The sequence below is a fragment of the Myotis yumanensis genome, unplaced genomic scaffold (genome assembly GCF_028538775.1).
Source record: "Myotis yumanensis isolate MYYU_CA2020_CCGP unplaced genomic scaffold, mMyoYum1.0.hap1 SCAF_19, whole genome shotgun sequence".
NCBI lineage: Eukaryota > Metazoa > Chordata > Mammalia > Chiroptera > Vespertilionidae > Myotis > Myotis yumanensis.
The window spans coordinates 6,201,975-6,224,079 of record NW_027223770.1 but is presented as its reverse complement, the minus strand read 5'-3'; the positions used below and the strand labels follow the sequence as shown (position 1 = coordinate 6,224,079).

Here is a 22,105-nt window from a genome sequence, read left to right as displayed (position 1 = left end):
ATAAATCTACTATTATTCTTACTTTTAATATTATTATCAGGAAAGCTGCTTTACCAACATACCACTGCCTCCGGGAAAAGAATTTAGGAAACTGGGTGAGGAAAGTAAAATCAGGAGGGAGAAGAACTGTGGTGACATTTACATCCCAGACTCTGAGGCAAAGAAGGCACGAGGGGGCGAGAGAAAGTAGAGAAATCTTATCGTGCTAGAGGTCAGAGGCATGACTAGCTGCCTGGCTTCGTTTTTGGGGGGGCTCTCCAAGTTTCGGGCCACATCCACCCCCCACCTACTGCAGGAGACTTACTCTGCCAGCTTTTTGAAGCCAATGGCTCGCCGCTTGGTGGGGGTCCCATTGGTGCCTTTCCAGAGGTGGGTGTTCCAAGGGTCCGGCTGGGAAGAAAGGACTGGGGTTACTGCAGTTACTGTGGTGGGGGAACCTGGCTCCCCTGGGAGATGCTCAGGATCCCTGGGGGCTGTGGCTGCCCAGCCATGCCCAACCCGCAGCCTTGAAGGGAGTGATTCTGCGAGTGATGACCACAGGGGTCCTGGCACAGAGCGGCTGGCCCAGCCGTTCTGCACTGTCCTGCTAGACCAGAGGTTCTCAACCTGTGGGTCGCGACCCCTTCGGCGGTAGAACGACCCTTTCACAGGGGTCGCCTAAGACCATCCTGCATATCAGATATTTACATGACGATTCATAACAGTAGCAACATTACAGTTATGAAGTAGCAACGAAAATAATTTTATGGTTGGATCACCACATGAGGAACTGTATTTAAAGGGCCAGAAGGTTGAGAACCACTGGGCTAGCCCTTCCCACGCAGCCCTCAGTCCCTCCCAAAGACTTTCCTTGAGACCCCAGACGACTCATTTAGTCTCCAGGAATCTCTCTGCTAGAGCTGTTGTCCAATACGGTAGCCGCTAACCAAGCATGGCTACTGAGCACGTGAGTGTCCAAAGTGCTCGCCTGAACTGAGACGTGCTCTCAGCATCACACACACAGGCTACCGAAGGCTTAGCGCGAAGAGGCAGGGCGGGGCAGGACCTGGTACTCGAAGGAGGGGGTGAGCCGGTAGTTGAGCATCTCCTGGTGGAAGACAGGGGTGATGCTGCCAGACATGGGGGGCACGATCCACACCCAGTCTGCCGGACAGCCCCCCCTGCAGCGGTATTCGTTCTCCATGTGCTTAATGAAGGACTCGGTGGCCGAGTGGTGGTCGACGATGGTCACTTTGTCACTCTGTGGGTGGAGAGGGGACAGGAGTCAGGAGGTAAGAGAGCCGGGGCGTTTCCCGAAGGACAGATCCTGGAGATGGTTCAGTGCCCAACACTTGTCTGCATTTCTCCTTCTGACTGGACCCGGGAGAAAGTCTCCGTTTGCTGCTAACAGGCCTCTCTAGCGAGTCTTCCTCTCTCCTCCCCCATCCTTTTTCAAACGAACATCTTATGTAGCTAGAATGGAGCAACTCCGTTTTGTTAGTCCTTGTATTTGTTTATTTATTTAAACTAACAATTCTCTTCTATTTAAGGCAACTGATCTTGGCTCTCCATTTATGGTGGGAATACAAAATCCTGTGTCAGCTGACAGTCTGCGTCCCTGAGCAACACACGGACGATACCTGACAGCTCAATTCTGAAAAACCACAGGTGACAAGTCACAACCCCCCCCCCCCCGCCCCCTACTGGTCATCTCTTCCTCAAACGTCCACACTCAAGATCAACAGGGAGAGGCAGGCATGCATGATGGGCGGTTGACCTCGCTGGTGGACAGATCTCCCCAAAGGTGGTTCCTGGCAGCGAGGGCTCTTGGGCTTTTTGCTCCAAGGTTCTGAAAGGCTCAGTTCCTCCCTGAGGCTTGACGGCCGGGACCCCAGCACTACCTGGAAGCTGTAGAGAACTGCAATGTTGATCTCCACCAGCGCCTGGTCCTTCCACAGGGAGGACGTCTTCCTCGTGTCCAAGTTCATCTTCTTGGCCACTTCCTGCAAGAAGAAGGGAACACAGACTCTCAGGCTGGGATGCTTCAGATGAAGGAGGGGCAGGGCTAGCGCGTGTCATGAATGAACGTCTTAATTATCAGTCAGCTCACTGGCAGAGCGAGTCACTCCCTCTGAAGATATCTTACTGAGGACCTACCGGTGGTGGGAAACTAGAGACGTGGCTGGCCACTTATTGCTGAGCGGAACTTGTAGTGGGAGAGAACAGTTTATATTGTGATCAGTGCTAATTCCTCGGAGAAAATAAGATGAGGATATGGGACAAGGAGGGATAGGGGGCAGGGTTCACTGAACCACGATAGTCAGGACAGGCCCACGTGGAGGGGGCACACCCGGTGAGACCCCCGAGGAGGAAAAGCAAGGCATGTGCAGACGGAGGGAGGCGAGGGTCTCGGCAGAGAGACAGCACGTGCAAAGCCCCCGAGGAGGTTCAGACTCGCAGCATCTGAGATACAGAAAGAAGGGCAGTGCACGTGGAGGGTGGGGAGCCGCGGGAGTTAGTGAGAAGGGCAGGATCTTGAAGGATGTGCCACGGAGCCAGGATTTTTATTCCAAATGTAACGAGGAGGGTCTTGGCAGGGTTTTAATCAGAGATGTGGGCCTGGGAGTGGCATCGTCTACTTCCTAGTGGGAAAAGCTCTCCACCCAACCTGCTCCACCCCTGGAGTGGCCACTACTTGTAACCTAGACCATGGACGTTTTGAGCTTGACTGACTCCATCTGACAGATGAGGAAACTGAGGCTCAGAGAGGTGCCTGGATTTGCTCGACTTCTGTAGAGCCAGTTGGCCTCAGAGCTGGAGCCCAGGGAGATGCGTACTGCCCGGAACCTGGGAGCTGCTCCCCAACCAGCCGGCGTCTCTGGCAAAAAACAACCCCTGCTGTTTGTTACAGCTGAAGCAGGAGCTGATGTCAAGGGTGGGGAAGACCCAATAGCAAATGCACTAATTAGAGCCTAGCTTTTCTCTTACTCTGTCAATTCTAGTCACTCGTGGGAACCCGGGTCTCATTATGGGGCTAGAATGAGACAATTTCTCAGCTTTGGGTAAATCGCTTCCCAGCCTCAGCTGTCAACCTTTGTACAGAGTGGCAGCTGGAACTGGAGGCAGGGGCGGGAGGGAGTCTCATTTAAGTTACCCAGTGACTACTCGATGCAGTCGAAATGCACGCAAGATCATGGAGGCGGACTTACTGATTCACTCTTTGGGGCTGGAGCGTTAGGTTCTGCTTGGGGCCTTTGGGCAGCGACACAAATGCAGGCAGTAAAGAATTTGCTGCTTTACATAAGTACATATAAAGCTCGAGTTATTATATAAAAGAGGGGAGGTGTCTAGCCAGTCATGCTGCTACTGTTACTTCTACAGCGTTATTTTGGTTAACAAAAGAGAAATTAGTTGCAGGAAAAAAACACACCTATACAACTTAAAAAAAAAATCCCCAAATGTGACTCAAGGCATCTCTATGAACATTAACTAAACTGTCTTTTCCTTTCTTGCCAGAAGTCTATACAGATCGGTGGCTGCCCCAGTAGAATCTTCTAGGGCAGTGGTCGTCAAACTGCGGTTCGCGAGCCACATGCTGCTCTTTGGCCCCTTGAGTGTGGCTCTTCCACAAAATACCACGTGTGGGCACCCACGTACAGTGTGATTGAAACTGTGGCCCATGTGCAGAAGTCGGTATTTTGTGGAAGAGCCACACTCAAGGGGCCAAAGAGCTGCATGTGGCTGCGAGCCGCAGTTTGCCGACCACTGTTCTAGGGAGATGTGAAAAATGCTGATGCCCACCTCCCCCTGTAGAGCAATTCCATCCAAATCCTGGGGGGGGGGGGGTGTCTCAGGCATCGCTGTGCTACCCTGGTCGTTCCAGTGGACGGCAAGGCTGAGGACTTGGCTTCTGTCTTCCAGGCGAAAAACCATGGAGTTTGTTTTAAAAAGTGAGATAGAACTGACACATTCAAGGTGTACAAAGTTCAAGGTGTTGGTTGGGTACAGTTATATATTGCAATATGATTACCACTGTAGCATTAGTTAACATCTGTAAGTAATTATTGTGGAGAGAACAATTAAGATCTAGTCTCTTAGAAACTTCGAAGTTTATACTAGAGTGTTGTTGATTATAATCTTGATGCTGTGCTTTAGATTTCCAGAAATTATTTACCTGTACGACTAAAACATCTCCCAATTCCCATGCATCCCACCCCCACAGCCACCATTCTAACTCTCCAACTTCACCAGAGAGCAGAATCCACTCAGAATCGATATCACACCGCCTTTGTCGTTGTCTGTCTGACTGAGCTCACGTGGCCGAATGCCCTCAAGGGCCCTCCATGTGAACACCTATGGATTTCAGCCACAGACACCCAATGCCTGGTTCTGAGGTCTAATCCTGACTCCACCTCAGTTACTGTGTGACACAGGCCAGCGCTTCAGCTCTCTGCTTCTCAGGGGCCTATTTTGAAACAAGGCCAGGGACAGCAGACCGTTGTCAGGAACAACGTTTGCTGACAAAACCACGGCAATCCCGAGCTTTCACCAGAGCTGGGCCCCAGGAAGCTCTCTGCCCGGCACTTTTCAGCAGATGAGGGTGACTCGGCCAGGGAGGAAATCAGACCTCCACCGAGAAATGTGTATGGGGAAAACCACAGACACTCCTCCAGCCTGGTTTTCCAGAAAAGAGAGGTCCCACGTTCATCCATCATTCTCAAACCCTTCTCACAGAGTTTGACACCGAGAGGCAGTGTAGCAGCGTGATGAACTTGGACCACAAAACCAGACTGGGGTTGCATCCCAGCTCTGCACTTCCTAGTGGCATGACCTTGAGCTTGTCATTTCATCCCTGCAAAGGCCTTGGTTTTCTTATCGGTGAGAGGGGGTTTCCTTTTAACCTGGAGGTTGTGGTGAGGATTAAATGAGCGTGTTATACATGCAATGTGCTTTGAACACCCATCACATGGATGGGCCTAGCACCCAGTCTGTACACGGTTAGTGCCACGGATGCCGCACTGGGATTGCAGGTTCTGTGGTAACCCGTTTCCAGTTTCTAAGCCCCAAAGCCTGACTGTGGGGAAGCAGTGCTGAGCCCACCCCTTCTGCCTGGTGACTAAGGAGAGTCCTCACCTCCAGGATGTTGTACCGAGAGTTGTCACAGTAGTCGCGGACGCCAATCTCCGTGCCCATGTACCAGCCGCTGAAGGGACAGGCGCTGAACTCCAGGCCGCCAATCTCCAGCAGCATGTTGGACACAGCGGGGAGGCCGTACCACTTCAGCCCCAGGTCCTTGAACCACTCAAACCTGCGGAGAAGGACACAGCCCAGCTCACCACGGGGCGGGAGTCTCGGGCAGACAGAGGGTGGGATAGGCTGAGTCTGGGGATGCTGCAATGCCAGCGACTGACGGGGGCCATGTCAGAACCAGATTCCTGGACTCTGGACTCTGCTTCAGAGCTGGAGAATCACAGGTTCCAGAGCTGGGGCCCGAGAATATGCATCTTACCATGTTTCCCAGGTGGTGTGCAGGGATATCCAGGCCTGGGAACCACTGCTCGGGCTGCTGTTTATCCGCTAAGCCCACTCTGCCAGTTAGTCCTGGAGGAAGCGAGTTCCCTCCTACCCAGGGCCTTTGCACAGCCGCTCTTTCCTCCTGGGATAGTCTCTCCTCCTCTGTGTCTGTCCAGCTCTTGTTTGCACTTTAATTCTCAGCTAAAATGCTGTTTACTCTTTTAGAAAGCCTTCCCTGATGCCCAATCTGGGTAGGGGTCAGGTGATTTCATGCCTCAAGGCACCATACAATTTCTATTGCAGCATGTTATTGGAATGAAGTTATTTGGGTAAGATCAAAACTTTAAATAAAGACAGGATTCCAGCCCTAGCCAGTTTGGCTCCGTGGATAGAGCATCTGCCTGTGGACTAAAAGGTCCCGGGTTCGATTCCGCTCAAGGGTTGCGGAAATGTATTATATATATATATATATATATATATATATAGAGAGAGAGAGAGAGAGAGAGAGAGAGAGAGAGAGGATTCCACGCTGCACTCACATGACTCACCTGGTTTGCCTCCCTCTAGTCTCAGCCCTGAACTGGATCCTGTATTTATTTAAAATGCTGACACAATGTACAGCACAGGAATTTTTTAAAATTATTTTTTATTTTTCTTTCTTTTAAAAAATATATTTATTTAATATATTTATTGATTTCAGAGAGGAAGGGAGAGGGAGAGAGAGAGAGAAACATCAATGATGAGAGAGAATCATCGATTGGTACCTCCTGCACGCCCCACACTGGGGATCAGGCCTGCAACCCAGGCATGTGCCCTGACCGGGAATCGAACTGGTTCATAGTTCATAGGTCGACGCTCAACCACTGAGCCATGCCAGCCGGGCTATTTCTGATTTTTAAGAAATACTGCACTAGAATATTATTTATCTTGATTACTGAGTCTTTTGGTGCCGCCTCCATTCTGCCCCCAAGGCCCCTTGGATTTCCTTCCTCCAAATTCCTTTCGGACGTGACTCCCCTCAAGTCACAGGGTTTAAACAGCTCCCTCTGTTTAACATCTGAGCCCCCAACAGGATAGCAGGTGTTCCTGCTTTCTGATCCTCCGGCTGGGAAAGGGCAGGTCCGAGTCGGTAGCTTAGGAGTGGGGTAAGAAGGGAGATTATGATTCAGAAAAGATGGCAGTTCCCTGGCTGGTCAAGGAGGAATTACTGATTCTGTGCCCAGGTCCCAGGGTGAGGACTGAAATCAAGAGCCCCTTTCAGCCTGTGTCTGGGCTGGAGAGGGCGAGCCAGGGGATCCAGGAACGGGCAGAGGGGCACTGGGGAAACCCACCCACCCTCACCCACTCCATGCCGGCCCTCTTACTTGGGGTGCCTGATGGGCACTTCCAGCACCAGCTCTGGGGGGATCTGGAAGAGCTCGGGGTCATTGCCGTTGGCCTGGAGCAGGAGTGGCAGGACATCGAAGCGGCCTCTCGGGGGCTTCCAGCCCTGCAGGATGCAGATCTGCAAGCAGACCCGCTGGTCAGGCCCCAGCTCAGGCCCCAGACCCTCCCAACACACGGCACTGGGGAGGGGCAGAGCCTAGGCGCTACCCCCCAGCAGCCTGTTCCTCCGGAGGGCCTGGGCCATCCCCCCTCCTTTGTCAAGGTCTCCCCGACATCACCACGTAACCAGCACCGCTTCTCGTGGTCCCACAGACAGAGGGTAAAACTGTGCCCAGCACCAGGCTTTGACACTCGAAATGTGGTGGGTTCGAATGGAGACCCTAAGTGCCATAAGTGTAAAATACCAGGCCACCGAGACAGAAACCATGTTTTATGTTTTCTGGGTCTTTCCTGCCCACTGGGGAGGGAGTCTATAACATGTAGTATATAACATGTAATCAAACGTATTAGATATCATTTATTTGTTAACTAGAGGCCCGATGCATGAGATTCGTGCAAGGGGCTCGGCCCTCGCAGCCACGGCTTCATCTGGAAGGTCGTTTGGCTGTCCGGTCTAATTAGCATATTATGGTTTTATTATTATAGATAATAAATTTTAAATAAATTATTAACATTTAAAGCTATTTAACACAATTGCATATATTAACTCAATAAGTATATTACTTTATTAATAAGTATAATAAATAGGTTAGCCCAATATTACCCACTATAACATTTTCAATACTCGAGATAAGAACTTACTAATAAGATATTCCCCACCCTCCCTCTTTGGTTTCTGTCTTGTTGATCTGGTGTGTATGCAGACTGTGTGCTCACGAGCCATGTGTGACCAGCAGCTGCTGTATTGGACAGCTCAGGGGGAGAGGGTTTCAAAAGATACAGCTCCGTGGTTATGTTTGGGTGATTCTTTCTGCCCTGTTCGTACCAAGAAGGAGCATGAAATTATGCACTTAAAAGAACATGTCCTGTCAGCGAGGTTTCTGGAAACAGAAGAAGAGGAAGAGGCCCTGGCGTCTGTGTTCTGGTGGCCACGGGGACAAGGTCAGCCAACTCTACACTCAGCTCGCAGCCAAGTGGAGCAGAGAGTCTGGCTGAGTCTAAATCGGCACAGGTGCCACTCCTGGTCGCCCTGGTTACTGCCCCTTCCTTAGGAGAGTAGCATTTAATCAGGAAAGCCGGATGCAAAGGCGTCAGCAGCAACTGAGGGAGTGCAGTGGCCCTGCCTGGCCAGCTCCTCTTGGGGGAGGTACTGGGTGGAGTTTGAGGGGGGTCTGAGGAAAGGACAAGATGACGTTCAACTGGGATGACTGGGTGATTAAGAAAAGGGGGTACCAGGCCTGTGTGCCCGAGGTCATGGCAGGCATGGCGCCTGCCTGTGGTGTCTGCTATGGGCACAGACGCTGTAAGCTGCCGTGCCTCAGCTGTGCTGTCTGCATCCCCTGGAAGGAGCCTTGGATGGTGGTGTTTGTGTTTCTGTGTTTTATGAGTTGACTTGGGCTGTCAGCAATAGTGTCTGTGCTGGTACCATGGAGAGTCCAGCCCATCCAACGAGGGTTGTGTGGGTTGAATAGTTGAATGAATGAATGAATGAATGATATGAATTTGACATATTACCCAACTCAGAAAAGGTGGATGCAGGCATGGTTTCCATATGTCAGCTCCTCTCCTCCAGGTGGGAGGCAGGAGATTTGGACTGTATTTCTAGCCTTGTTCACTTATTGCCTTGGATAGTTCATTTGGCCTTGGTGAGACTCAGTCTACCCACCTGTGAAATGGGACTATGGTTACCATCATGAGGGTCAGGCACGGTAATGGCATGAAAATGACCAACTGACCACCTGTAAGAGAACCAGCTGGGGCAGCCCCAGAGAGAAGGAGGTTTGGGAAAGAATAAGCAGCAGTTCATTTGCTGCTCTCTGTTTGATGATCACATCAAAATAAGAAAAGTCTGTCGATAGAAACAGTCTGGGGAGATGAGAGCCCAGGTGGGCATGGACTGGGGGGTACGCACCTCTGTGAACTCCACATTGGCTGGGTCCCCCAGGATGGAGCCATCAGGCTGCTTGTAGCCAGCATAGCGGATAAGCTGGGAGTTCCAGACTCGGAAATCGTGCTTGCTGTCGATCCTCTGGGGAAATATGGTGATGGCGGACCTGTGGGGGACAGAGGGGGACACCTGGTGTCAGGGTGGGGCTTGCACTTTGGGGACACCCTGGAAAAGGTGTCACCCAGGTTGATGAGTGCATGAGGCTCAGGGTGGATTCCATCTGTGCCCAGGTCCCCAGCCCAGGGAGCAGCTGCCGGGAGGAAGGGGCCTTGCCCTGTCCCTCCCGTGTCTGAGGAAGCGTGGAACGGGGGGCCCGTGCCGGCTTGCTGAAGGAAAAGGAATGCTTCTCAAATGGCACTTTCAAACCATCTTGACGTGGGCGTTTCCCAGGGAGCCCTTTAGCAGCAGGTAATCGCCAGGGAAAGAGCATCAGGCCCCGCTTCCCTTTAAGAATGCACCATCAGCCCTGGCTGGTTTGGCTCAGGGGATAGAGTGTTGGCCTGCGGACTGAAGGGTCCCGGGTTCAGTTCCAGTCAGGGGCACATGCCCGGGTTGAGGGCTCAGTCCCCAGTAGGGGGCATGCAGGAGGCAGCTGATCAATGATTCTCTCTCATCGTTGATGTTTCTATCTCTCTCTCCCTCTCCCTTCCTCTCTGAAATAAATAAAAATATATTAACATTACCTAATAATAGACAAACATGTAAATTGACCGTACCTTTGCTACGCTAACCAGCCAATCAGGAGAGTATGCAAATTAACCCAACAAAGATGGCGTTTAATTTGCATATGTAGGCTCCAAGTGGAAGCGCGAAGCCGGACAGCCCTGGGGTCGGAGCAGCAAAGCCAGATGGCCCTGGGGTCGGAGCAGCGAAGCCGGACGGTCCCGGGGCCGGCTCCAGCTGGAGCCCGGCCAGAGTGAAGGCCTGGGTCCCGGGTGCCAGAGGCAAACCGGTGCCAGCAGCCAAGGGAAGGGAAGGCCTATTGCACGAATCTCTTCATACAACAGGCCTCTAGTAATAATAATAATAAGAATGAACCATTGCCCGGCTGGCATGGCTCAGTGGTTGAGCTTCTATCTATGAACCAGAAGGTCAAGGTTTGATTCCCGGTCAGGGCACATGCCTGGGTGTGGGCTCAATCCCTGGTGTGGGGTGTGCAGAGGGCAGCCTGTCAGTGATTCTTTCTCATCATTGATGTTTCTATCTCTCTCTCCCTCTCTAAAATAAATAAAAAATATATATATAAAAAAAGGAATCTTAAAAAAAAAAAAAGAATGCACTATCAATGTCTACTTCTAGTCTTTCTCCTACTGTACTTATCGCCGTTGTTAATTCTCATCCAACCCATTCCAGGCCAAAGTCTGCAGACTTACAACTATAAAAGATACCAACTTCCATTTGTGTTCCATGTATTTACTCCAAAACGATAGATTGCCACTGGCCTTGCCTACCTAGCCAGGCACCGATGAGACTGTACAGTTATTGAGTTGTAGCTGTTGCCTGCTGAAGCACCTAGCTGGAGCCCCGCTCTTTGTGAAAAGCGGTGTTAGAGGGGCGTTAACGATGGGTTAGCACAAAACTGAGACTTTCTCCTCAGCAGCAGCAGAGGGATTCATAAACATTAAAAGGAGAATAACTTTTCACGATGTGGTTCAATGTTGTCTCACTCCAGTTCCTGCCACCCGGATCCATTGGTCCCCTCACTGGACCGAATCCCGAACGATGGCTTGTGCTGGCATGGGAGTCGCACTGTGGGTCCAACCCATTGCTCACAGACCTTCTCCCGTCCACATCCTGCTCCTGGAACTCCGCCCCCTCGGCTGGAAACCCTCTCTGCTGTCATGCTTCCAAATCCAAGCCCTGACTCAAATCCGCTCTCTCCACATAACATCCCCCGCCCCATCTGGCTCCCAAGGCCTCTACCTGAGCCAACTGAGGTCTGACTGTCCGCACAGGACAACACTGCCTTTAACCCTGCAGCGATGGTGCAGTGCACCTGGCGGTGAGTCCAGGTTGGGGGCGGCTGAAAGTGAAAGTCACAGAGAACCACAGGCGCTCTTAAAAATCTCTTAGCAAAGGCGCCATATTGGGGAATCAGCACAGGGTAAGTCAGTCCATCCGTTTGCCCTCCAGCAGTAACAAACATTGCCGTTCCTTTGGTTGAGCACCAGTTACAGGGTGTTTGTGTAATTTATATATTTAAACAGTGTGTTTAGAAACAGCAGAGTCACACACAGTGGGATGAGACGCTGTGTGCAGGCACGAGACCAACGGCGGAAATAGAACACATTTATCTCTCTCAGACCCCACCTCTTCTAAGTCTAATCGTAATCAGTGGCAGGCCGAAAACCCTGCGCTGTGTAAGTTACCTCTCTCTCTCCTCCCTCCTGTTACCTTGCTTGCCTTTCTTTCCTACCTTTAGATGATTTCTATACATAGCATACATGCTCTTATGTATGTGTTCAGATGTATGGTTTTAAAACGTATTAAAAAAAAGAATCAGCTGAATATTGTCTTTAATAGAAGATGTCATGAAGACTCCCCAAAGTGCAGGTGCACTGCCTGGTCTGTGACACCGCCACCCCCCCCCCCCCCCCGCCCGCCCCATAGTCACAACAGCATTTGAAAACTACCAGAACAGCCCACAAGCTCCGTGAGGCTGAGATCTCAACCAAGCCCTCCTTCAACGCTCAGGATGTGCCGGATTTTCTCTGAAGGGGGAGGTCTTTTAGTCAAAAGATATACAGTTGACCCTTGAACAATGCAGGGTTCAGGGACAGTGACCCCCTAATGCAGCTGAAAATCCACAGCTAACTTCTGACTTCCCCCCAGAACTTAGCCTACCGTTACTGGAAGCCTTACCGATAACATAAATAGCCAGTTAACACATTTTTGTAGGTTACATGTATGATATACTGTATTCTTTTTAAAAAAATATTTTTATTCATTTCAGAGAGGAAGGGAGAGGGAGAGAGAGATACAAAGATCAATGATGAGAGAGAATCATTGATCAGCTGCCTCCTGCACGCTCCCTACTGGGGATGGAGCCAACCACCCAGGCATGTGTCCTGAATGGGAATCGAACCATGACCTCCTGGTTCATAGATGAGCACTCAACCATTGAGCCACACTGGCTGGGCTACATACTGTATTCTTATAAATAGAGTTAGCTAGAGAAGAGCAAATGTTATTATGAAAATTAAAAGAGAAAACACATTTACTGCATTTCTTGAAAAAAATCTGCATCTAAGTGGGCCTGTGCAGTGAAACGCGTGTTGGTTCAATGGTCAACTGTACTACCTCCCCATGCAGGCCCAGGGCACAGCTTACAGGCCTTCCCCGACGGTAGGCTCAGCTGGCAAGCACCTTCCTTCTCAAGGAAGGGACAAATGCAAGGAAACCCGTGCTTCATGCCAACAGGCCACTTTGGGGATGAGCTCAGTGCAGCCCAGATGCTTCAGGGAATATCCCTGCAGCAGCTTTGAGATGGGCTGGTCCTCAGGAGCTGGGAACAGATGCCAGGGAAGGACTGAGTGGGCAGGACGAACAAGTATAACCACCCATCTGCGGGTCCCCAGCTGCTCCCTTCCAGCTGCTCCTTCCCAGCTGCAACTTGCCAGGTGAAAGCCACCAGCCCACACAGGTGCCTTCCGCCTTGGCCTGCTCCTGGTGGCTTTGTTCTTCATACGGGGCAAGAGGAGCTGGCTTAGTGGAACCTGACGGAGTCATCCCACAGCAGTGGGAAGACACATTAATTGCCTTTCCAACCAAAGGGGGATTCTCAGGGTGCCCCAGACAAGAGCAGGAGCCGGTAGAAGCAGGTCACCATAAACAATGGGGTTTTCCTACTCCTGGGAATGAGAAACATCCCTTCCTGCCCCCTCCATGGTGACACGGAACGGTGGGTTAAAAGTGATTTTGGCTGCTGTAGCTTTGGAAACCACTTGGAATTCTATTTTTCCCAGAAGAGAAGGGACATGGAGGTGGAACAAGTATGCCAGGCCACCGCTCCCAGCCTGGTGCATCTCCCCAGGAGGAGGCGGGGAGGATTTCCCTGGCAGGTGAGCCAAGTCCAGACCCAAGGGTCAGCGCTGGGGGGACTCCCCTTCCCCAGACTGGTCAGCTCACCTGAGGTTCCCTTTGTTGGTGGCATACTTGATGTGGTTGCAAATGTAGTTGAACATCCCATGAGCCGTAGTGCAGTCGCGGGCATCAAACACCTGGAAGAGGTGCACTGTGGGACGGATGGTCTCCTCTTTCCCTCCTCAGCTCCCCCAGGCAGCCTTCCCATTGGAGGAGAGCCCAGAGCCCACTCCAGCTGCTACCCCATTGGAATAGTGAGCACCTCACCACCCCATCAAACCAGAAAAATCCCTAAAAGGAGGCATGGAGTGTAAGTGATGTGGGAAAGGGATGGTGAGGAGGGGAGAGACTTTTAGTCGGCTGGTTATATTTCCTGTTAGGTTAGGGATCAAAAACAAAACAAAACAAACAAACAAACAAACAAACAAAAAAAAAAAAACAAAGAAGAAACCCCTGAGCTCAAAAACTAATCTACTTCCAACTTGAAACTATTCCCCAGAGAAAAGTCATACCAAGGGACACAGAATCTGATGTTTTTAGTGAGCAGGCCGATAACATCATAAGCAAAGAGAGTAGGTGCAAGACAAAAGGGAGTGTTGGGGTCTGTGGTCAACTGGAGTGCATAAGCCTTAACAAGAGATATGCAAATTCATTTTAAACACTGTGTTGGCTATCGTCATGAGACATGATAGATTTGGCCATGATCTGAGAATCTGGGACCCCATGACGACCATCTAGTGGTACTTCACCTTGGCCTCCAGCTGAGCCATTTTAAAGCTCACCCCTGCACCTACCACCCTCTCCACTAAAGGGCTCCTCAAGGTAGCTAAGCCTCACCACCTACCTGCAGCTTGGACCACTGGATCCTGCCGACGCAGCGGGAGGCATTCCTCCAGGCGTGCTTGGCCCCATAGATGAGCTCTGTGTCTTTGAGCTGGTAGGTGCTGGTGGTTTCAATCTCCTTGTTCACCTCTTCCAGCCTCTCCATGTGGGCTTTGGAGCCAAATCTGAGTAAGGAGGGGAGGGAGGTAGGAGCGTCACCTTCTCTCCAACATTAGAGGTTGGTGAAAGGAGGGAGCTGTGACAGGAGGCCAGAAGCCACAGAAAGTCAGAGTTGATTTCTGGACACAATGTTCAAGCACAAAGTAGAGGCTGCAAACTAAAGTGCCCACAAAGGTCCAGCAGTGACTGAACTGGCTGGGTGGGGCCCATGCCTGGCCCGAAGGGGACAGCCACTGCTCTGCTCCAGCCAGCTGTCGTCCTGAGAGCAAGGGGGGCCCACGGCTGCAGATCTTTCAAAGAAACTGGAAATCTGAGTTTTAAAGAAAACTCTCCTCATTTTAAATGATGGCAGTGAATTAAATTTTAGAAAGTAAAAAAAAATTATGAAAAATGTCAGACTTATGAAAAGGTATAGAGAATAATACAATGAACACCCACGCCCCAAGCCTAAGAATTAATAAATAAATAAGGACTAATATCAATCCTTGGAGACTACTTCCCCATAATGGCCCACCTTCTTCCCAGAAGTGACTGCTATTTTGCATGTGGCATCTACATTCTCATGCTCTTGCTTATACTTCTGTCTACGTATACAGAGAGCCCCTGAATCATGTGCAGTATTGTTCTGCAAGTTTAAAATGTTTATATAAATGGTGATGACCCGAATGTACCCTTTTACACCTGTCCTTCCCTTCTTTCACTCCAAGTTATTTGTGAGCTTCATTCCCATGAGCAAACGGAGTGCTAACCCATTCATTTTTTACAGCTGTATAGTATTTCATTACGGAAAATAGCGCATTTTATTTATAGATTCTCCTGTCGATGCTGTTGAGGTGGTTTCCAGTTGGCTCTTTAATTTTAATTTTTTCTCTATTCGAACAGTGTTTCGGTGAACATTTTTATGGATGCCTTCTGTGCAAAAGTGTGAGAGTTTCTCTAGGCTATATATCCAGCCATGGAATTGCTTGAAATGTTTCAAATGTAAGCAGCACTTTGCAGGCCGAACAGAAACATTTCTGGGGGCTAGATCTGGCTCTTGGGCCACCAAATTCCGACCTCTGTGTACGTGAACTTGCCTTTTAATGGACGAGTAGTACTGATCAATGAACTCTTTGGCGAGAGGGAAGAGCTGCTCTTTAGTGCGGACGTCTTCAGGCCTCCGTATCTGCTGAGAAGGCTGCATGACGGAGCCCATACAGATGCGCTCGCTGCATCCCGTTTCCTGGACGGAAAAGAGAGATTTGGGCTACCACTCGGTTCTGCCCAGGTGTGGCAGATACTGGGCTGCAGACCCGCATGGGATAGTCATGGTGGTGTTGACCTGGCCTTTAATTCCCCAGGGGGGTGTCTCGAGCACCAGCTTCAAATCACTATTGGATGTGGTCATCAGCCCAGGCAAGGGATGATAAGCAGCATTTTAAGGTTCTGAAAATGTTCAACTCAACAAGGGAAAGAGCGGCTGTGTGACTGGCCTTCCCTCGGTACTGACTCCCAAGGAGCCACCGTGGCTTATCTGAACACGTCTACGGTGCGCTGATTGCAGGAAATAGCCCGCTCTGTTCCCCTCCCTCTAGTCACACCCCTTGCAATAGGACTTTATGGCCACGCCCCATGAGAAGGGGGAGCCTCTTCCATCACCTCGTGAGTGGCCTGCAATACCGGCAGCCTCTGAGGCTGTGACAACCAAAAGTGTCTTCCGATCTTGCCAGGTACACAGGCAGTCCCCACCACAGAGAAGCATCCGGTCCCAGATGTGGCCAGTGCCGAGGTGGGTAGATCCCGGCTACACCCCCCTGAGCTACTCACCAACGTGCTCTTAAGGTGGAGAGTGTCCGTGAGAACCACGTCAGTCTCCCAGTTCTTGACCTTGAGGAAGCGGGGGCACTTGGAGGGGCTGCCGTTCTTTGGGGGGGACTGTCTTCCCGAGGCCGGGGCCTGAGGAGAGAAGGAAGATGGGACGTCAGGCAGGAGGGCCCTGGAAACTGGTCTCTGCTGGGACGGAGCGGCACCGCTCCTCCGGGAATCTGCTCCGAGTTACCAGCTGTCTGCACAGAGAAGGGGTTCGACTCTCCCCGGCTGACACGTGAGAGGTGGCTGGGAGCCCGGCGCCTCCACCCTCGCAGAAGGAGGTGCCTCAGAAGAGCCTCTCGGGTTCTGTTCTGGGGAGGAGAGTCAGGAGCCCAAAGGTGGTCAGGAGCCCCCGGTGCCTAGCACAGGGTTTGGCACTGAGCAGGGCCTCAATGAAAGTTTGCTGAACGAATACACGACTGAAAGGACACCTCAGTTTCTCCGGAGGATAAAGCCCTCCGGGCTGAGGAGTCAAACCGGAGGCTGGGTCAAGTTACTTTTCCGGGCCTTCCTGCTACAGCCCGAATTCACCAATTCCAGCAGGTACTGGGGAAACAGAAGGTTTAAATTAGAAAGGTTTGCAGCATAGGACGTTTCCCCCAAATTTCAGGTTCCTGCCTCTCGAAGATGCCCAGCATGTCCCTGACCCGGGGCCTTTGCACTTCCCGTTCCCCCGTCGTGAACACCTTCAGTTCTCCATTTGTCTTCACCCCTGCAATAAAACTGCCCAGTAGGTGAGGACGGGTAAGTCCTGGGCCGACCGATGTTGGGCCCTCCATTTCAGACACGTAAAAGGATCACATTCTGTCTTGGGCGTTTCTCAGCAGTTGTCTACCTGCCGGGAGAGGTGTGCCTGTGCATTGACAAGCATCGGCCACTCGCAAGTGTAAGGGAGAGGCAACAGGCACGCACTGATGAGGCAGCTGAGCAGGGGAGGGGAGGAGAAGAGGCGATGTTCAGTGACGTTTATGCCAAAGAGTAGAGCAATGGGCCGTGACCTTGAGGTAGGGCCCCTTCAATGTGCGAGGTGCTGCTAGGCACTGGGACACCAAAGAGTCAGACAGGCTCCTCGACCTGGAGCACTGTAGTGGGAGAATGGAGATAGTGAGTGAGTGAGTACACACACAGTATAATTTCAGGTGGTGTTAAGAGTATGAAATAGAAGGAGGTGATGACGACTAAGTGGAGGGGAGAAAGGCAAGTGCAAAGGTCCTGAGGTAGGGATGAGTATGCTACATTCCAAAGACCAGCAAAGAGGCCAGGGTGCCTGGAGTATGTGCGTCATGGCGAGGACAAGGATACGAAGTCAGAAAGAAGGCAGGGTGCACGTTACATCAGCTTGGAGGACCTGAGTTGGGTGAAGGGGCTGTGAATTACCATTAGACGGGCTAGGTCCAGGACAGAGATCACAGAGAACTCTGAAAGACTACTACTGAAAACCACCATTCAATGAGCACTTAATATGAGCCAAGCAATAACCTTATCATCCCCATTTCACAGATGAGAAAAGTGAGGCAAAGAGTGGTTAACCAAGTTGTCCAAGATCACAGAGCTAGTAAGCCGGGGCCAGGAGTGAAATCCAGGCAGTATGACTCTCAAACCTTGCTCCTGTTTGACAATCCTGCTTCTTGCCCATTATGCATAATTCAGTCATCATTCATTCATTCAACACATAGTTATTGAGTGAGTATCTCCTATGTACCAGGCAAGGCAGCAAGGGCCAGGGCCACTGTGACAAACTAAGCAGATGTGATCTCTGCCCCCATGGAGTTCACAGCCAGTGGGAGGGGCATCACAACTGAACGGGCCACTATAATTGAGAGCAATGGGTACAGTAACATGGGGCAGTGAGAGTATACAGGGGTCTGTGCGAGCACATAGAAGAGGCATCTGACCCAGAGCATTTGGCTTCTAAGTAAGACCTGATGGACAAGTAGGTGTTAACCAGACAAAGAAGGGGGAGCAGCAGGAACTTGCAGGCAAGGAGAACAGCTGTGCAAAGGTCATGAGGCAAGTGGCCTATCATAGCCACCTTTCTGGCCACTGGCCACCTCTGTGCTAAAGCATCCATGCCATCATGTTAGAGTGGGAAGCAGGAGGCAGGTGAACCGATAGTTCCAGAACAGAGCAGGGAACGGTAGCAGAGAAGCAATAGAAACTGCCGTGACTCATGATCTCCCACTCCTCCCTGCCCTGGCCAGATCTGGTCATCCCCAGTGGTTCCCATCTCAGCGCCGGACACCACCATCCATCCATCCATCCATCCATCCATCCATCTGCGCCAGCCACAGCGGGGAGCTGTCCTGGGCATCATCCCCTTTATCTCCCATACTTACCCCACCCCCCACTCCCACCCACTGTCGTTTTCTAAGTAGCTCTAGAGTCCATCCACTCCTCTGTCCAACCACCATCATCTCTCACTTGCATGACGGCGCTCACCTCCTAAGTGTTGGCCATTACTTACTACAATCGGCGTTGTTATTCTGCTAACACAATGCAACACCTGGCATTACGACTATCACTATCGCTGTAACTACACCACTGCCCGGCTGGGAGCAGGAGAGGGACCTGGATGAGTTCTTCCCTTGTTCCCCTTTCCATCCTGCCAAACTTTAAGTTCTTTTACCTGCATCCCCGTGTGAAGCTACATACAAACAACCGCACTTCCTCTGAAGGCCCGGAAAGACATGCTAATACGCCTCTAGGACTGTCTCCACTGCTGTCTCTTCCAGCAGACGAACAGGTGGTGGAAGTCACACCTGGACAAGCCTTTGTCGCGACAAAATCCTCTGATGGTGCCGACAACCGGTGCCCACGAGAAGAAGCGGTCCTCCCTTGCCCGTGCGGGAGGCACCCGGACATCCTCCCTAAAGGTCGGGCGTCACTAGGCCAGGTTAGAGGCTCTCTGGACCATCACATTAACGCCCCGGAGGCTGAGGAGCAGCTGGAATCCGGGGGGAGGAGGGAAAACAGAGGTGGTGTTGGTGTGGGGGTGGGACCCAGGACCCAGGGAGAGGGTGGGAGGGCAGGTGGGTGGGAGCCCAGTAAGGCAGGAGGAAGAGGTGTGGCAGGAGCAGAGCTAACGGGACGAATAGAAGAGGCCATCTGTGGAGGTGCCAGATGTGTGAGGGGTGGTCGTCAGGAGCCGAGTCATTGGGGCCCGGGCGCCAGGCGTGCCGCTCTCCACCCCGGGCTGTGCCGAGTGCACACTTGAAACCCAGCATTAGGAGGCCTCTGGCAGGGCTGCTGCACTGGGGCTTTGATGTTTTAATTAGCCAGCAGTCATATTAGATGACTCAAGAGGGGACAAGTGGGAGATTAATAGAGCAGTCAGGGGCCCTGTGTGGGGGATGCAAATGACTTTTCTGAGTGGGGACCCAAGTTCAGGTTAGAGATGCAATTAGTGGACCTGTGAGTCATTATGCTGGGAACAGGGCGTGAGTGGGCTCTGGGCTGGTGACTCTGCGTCCTTTTCTGAGTTGGTGTCTGCGGTGGGTAATGGGAGCGTTCCAGGTGGCGGGGGACACGGATTTGATCGAGCGGGTCCTGAGGGCGGCCTGCTCCCAGCTTCGGAAAGAGGGCTCTGAGCTCGGGGGCATTTCAGAGGCTGGGTCAGCACCTCTTAGCAGAGGCCCTGAGGAAGTGCAGGGAAAGGGCCTTGCAGCCCAAGGGGAGACAGCAAGGTAAGGTCATTGCCAGCCTGGGGCTCCAAGCCAGGAATTCATGCTTGTAGGACTTCTGACACCCCGATTGCTTCTCCTGTCCTTCCCTCCTTTCCTTCTCTCCTTCAACAAGTACATACAGGGCACCTACTGTGTGCCAGGCCTGGTGTTCCAGGCTCCAGAGGGGTCCCCACTGTCATCCCACAACTGGGAGAAGCACCTTACGGCTGCATGTCCTTAAGTCGGGGTCGGGAAACTCAGGCCCGGGAGCCAAACCTGGTTTGCTCCCCGTTTTGGCACAGCCTATAAGCTAAGAATGGCTTTTCCATTTTTAGTTTTTTAAGTGAAAAAAATCCAAAGACTAATATTTCACGATGCATGCGAGTTACATGATGTTCAGATTTCAGTGTCCACCAATAAAGTTTTATTGGCACACAGCTACACGCACTCGTTTCTGTATTGTCTATGGCTGCTTTTGCAACACAATGATAGAGCGAGTAGCTGTGATGAAGAACAAGACTGTAGGGCCCACGAAGCCAAAACTCTTCCCCACCTTGTACTTTATAGGAAAAGTTTGCAGACTCCTGAGCGAAAGCATTGGATTCCACTGGCTGAACTGTAAGCAATTTTACTGTCTCCATCTGCTTAAATGTCACTACATTAGAGATCTTTTCTGATCATTTGTTAAAACAACGCCTCACTTGTTACTCGGTGCTGCCTCCCACCCTTACTATGCTTTATTTTTCGTCATAGCACTTCCCCCTGCTTGCAATTCTTGTGGGAGTGTATGTATTTGCACGTGCATGTAAATATTTGTATCTTATACATTTATGTATGTCTCTCTAGATAGAGTTTTTGGCCTACCCACTTCACTTTGTTCTATCTCTAGCCCCTAGACTGGTGCCCAGCATGTAGAACATGTTCAGCCAGTATTTGAGGTCAGCTGTAAACTGAATTGTGACCTCCGGGATTCAAACATTGAAGCCATAACCCCCAGTGTGACTGCATTTGGAGATGGGGTAGTTAGGAGGTACTTAAGGTTAAATGAGGTCATGAGGGTGGGACCCTCATCTGATAGGACTGATGCCATTAAAGGAAGAGGAAGACACACCTCTATTTCCACGCACACACACAGAAAGGCTACGTAAGGACACAGCAGAGGTGGCCGTCTGCAAGCCAGGAGGAGAGCCCTCACCAAATGTGACCACGCTGGCACCTTGGCCTTGGACATCTGGCCTCCAGAACTGTGAGAAGTAACTTTGTGTGTAAGCCACCCAGTCTGTGGAATTCTGTTACGGCAGCTCGAGCTGACTCATATAAGATCAAACGCATGTCAAAACTGAAGAGTCTGCTCGACTAGCATGACTCAATGGTTGAGCATCAACCTGTGAACCAGGAGGTCTCTGCTCAATCAGGTCAGGACACATGCCTGGGTTCCGGGCTTGACCCCCAGTAGGGGATGTGCAGGAGGCAGACGATCAATGTTTCTCTGTCATCATTGATGTTTCTCTCTCTCCCTCTCCCTCCTTCTCTGAAGTCAATAAAAAAAATATATTTTTTTAATTTCGGAGTCCCTTAAATGCTTAGCCAGAGACTAAAGAACCCCTGAAGCTACCTGACTGAGGGGGTGACCTTATCAAAGCCGAGTGTTGAAAAACATGTGACTGCAAGGCCTGCAGGCCAGGAAGGGAAGAGATGGAGACGGGTGCCAGGAGAGAGCCCTGAGGTGTGAGACGGTGGGAAGGAAAAGGACCAAGTCCACACTGACTCAGAAGCTTCCGGCCTGAGTGGGTGGGAGCCAGTGAGCCTTAGAGCAGGAGTTGGGGGTGATGAGAAGGTGGAGGGAGGGAGGGAGGGAGGATTTTCAGGCAGGAAGGTGGACACCAGACACAGGAATCTGGAAGATCTCGAAACAGAAGCCAGGCCCCTGCCCTTCCCCAGTTATACTGGAGGCTCTCAGTGATACAGGGACAGGAGCATGACAGCGGGGCCCCTGGGAGACACAGAGCACCTCAGGAACTGCCATGGGTCCCTCCCAAATTCATATGGTGCCGCCCTACCCCCAGGAGCTCAGAATAGGACCTCATGTGGAGTTGCTAATGAAGGGATTCTGTTACAATGAGGTCATCCGGGCAGTCCTAATCCAACAGGACTGATGTCTCATAGAAAGGGGAAACTTGCCCTAGCTGGTGTGGCTCAGTGGATGGAGGGTCCGCCCCTGGACTGAAGGGTCCTGTGCTCGATTCCAGTCAAGGGCATGTACCTCAGTTGTAGGCTCGATCCCCAGCCCCGGTTGGGGCATATGTGGGAGGCAACCAATTGATGTGTCTCTCTCACATCAATGTTTCTCTCTCTGTCTCCCCCTCTCCCTCCCACTCTCTTTAAGAATCAGAGGAAAAATACCCTCAGGTGAGGATTAACACACACACAAAAATAATAAATAAAAAGGGGATATTTGGAGACAGACACGCGCCCAGGGAGAATGCCACTCGGACATGAAGACGGCCATTGACAAGCCACGGAC

At 51.4% G+C, this 22,105-nt stretch overlaps 1 protein-coding gene across 3 annotated transcripts in view; it reads right to left on the bottom strand.

The window, feature by feature from the left end:
- The window catches only part of NOS1 (nitric oxide synthase 1), a 102,421-nt gene that overhangs the window by 37,902 nt on the left and 42,414 nt on the right, over window positions 1–22,105 (bottom strand). For 2 of the 3 annotated variants that reach the window (XM_070399428.1, XM_070399425.1), the window contains exons 4-13: window positions 15,878–16,006; window positions 15,148–15,293; window positions 13,914–14,076; window positions 13,115–13,206; window positions 8,951–9,092; window positions 6,858–6,997; window positions 5,113–5,287; window positions 1,881–1,982; window positions 1,046–1,240; window positions 305–390 (exon numbers count right to left, since the gene is read on the bottom strand). In XM_070399428.1, coding sequence (XP_070255529.1) covers window positions 305–390; window positions 1,046–1,240; window positions 1,881–1,982; window positions 5,113–5,287; window positions 6,858–6,997; window positions 8,951–9,092; window positions 13,115–13,206; window positions 13,914–14,076; window positions 15,148–15,293; window positions 15,878–16,006 — 1,370 coding nt within the window. Of the gene's footprint in view, window positions 1–304; window positions 391–1,045; window positions 1,241–1,880; window positions 1,983–5,112; window positions 5,288–6,857; window positions 6,998–8,950; window positions 9,093–13,114; window positions 13,207–13,913; window positions 14,077–15,147; window positions 15,294–15,877; window positions 16,007–18,545; window positions 18,590–22,105 lie in introns of those variants that run through there. The other variant, XM_070399427.1, reaches the window with a different exon arrangement.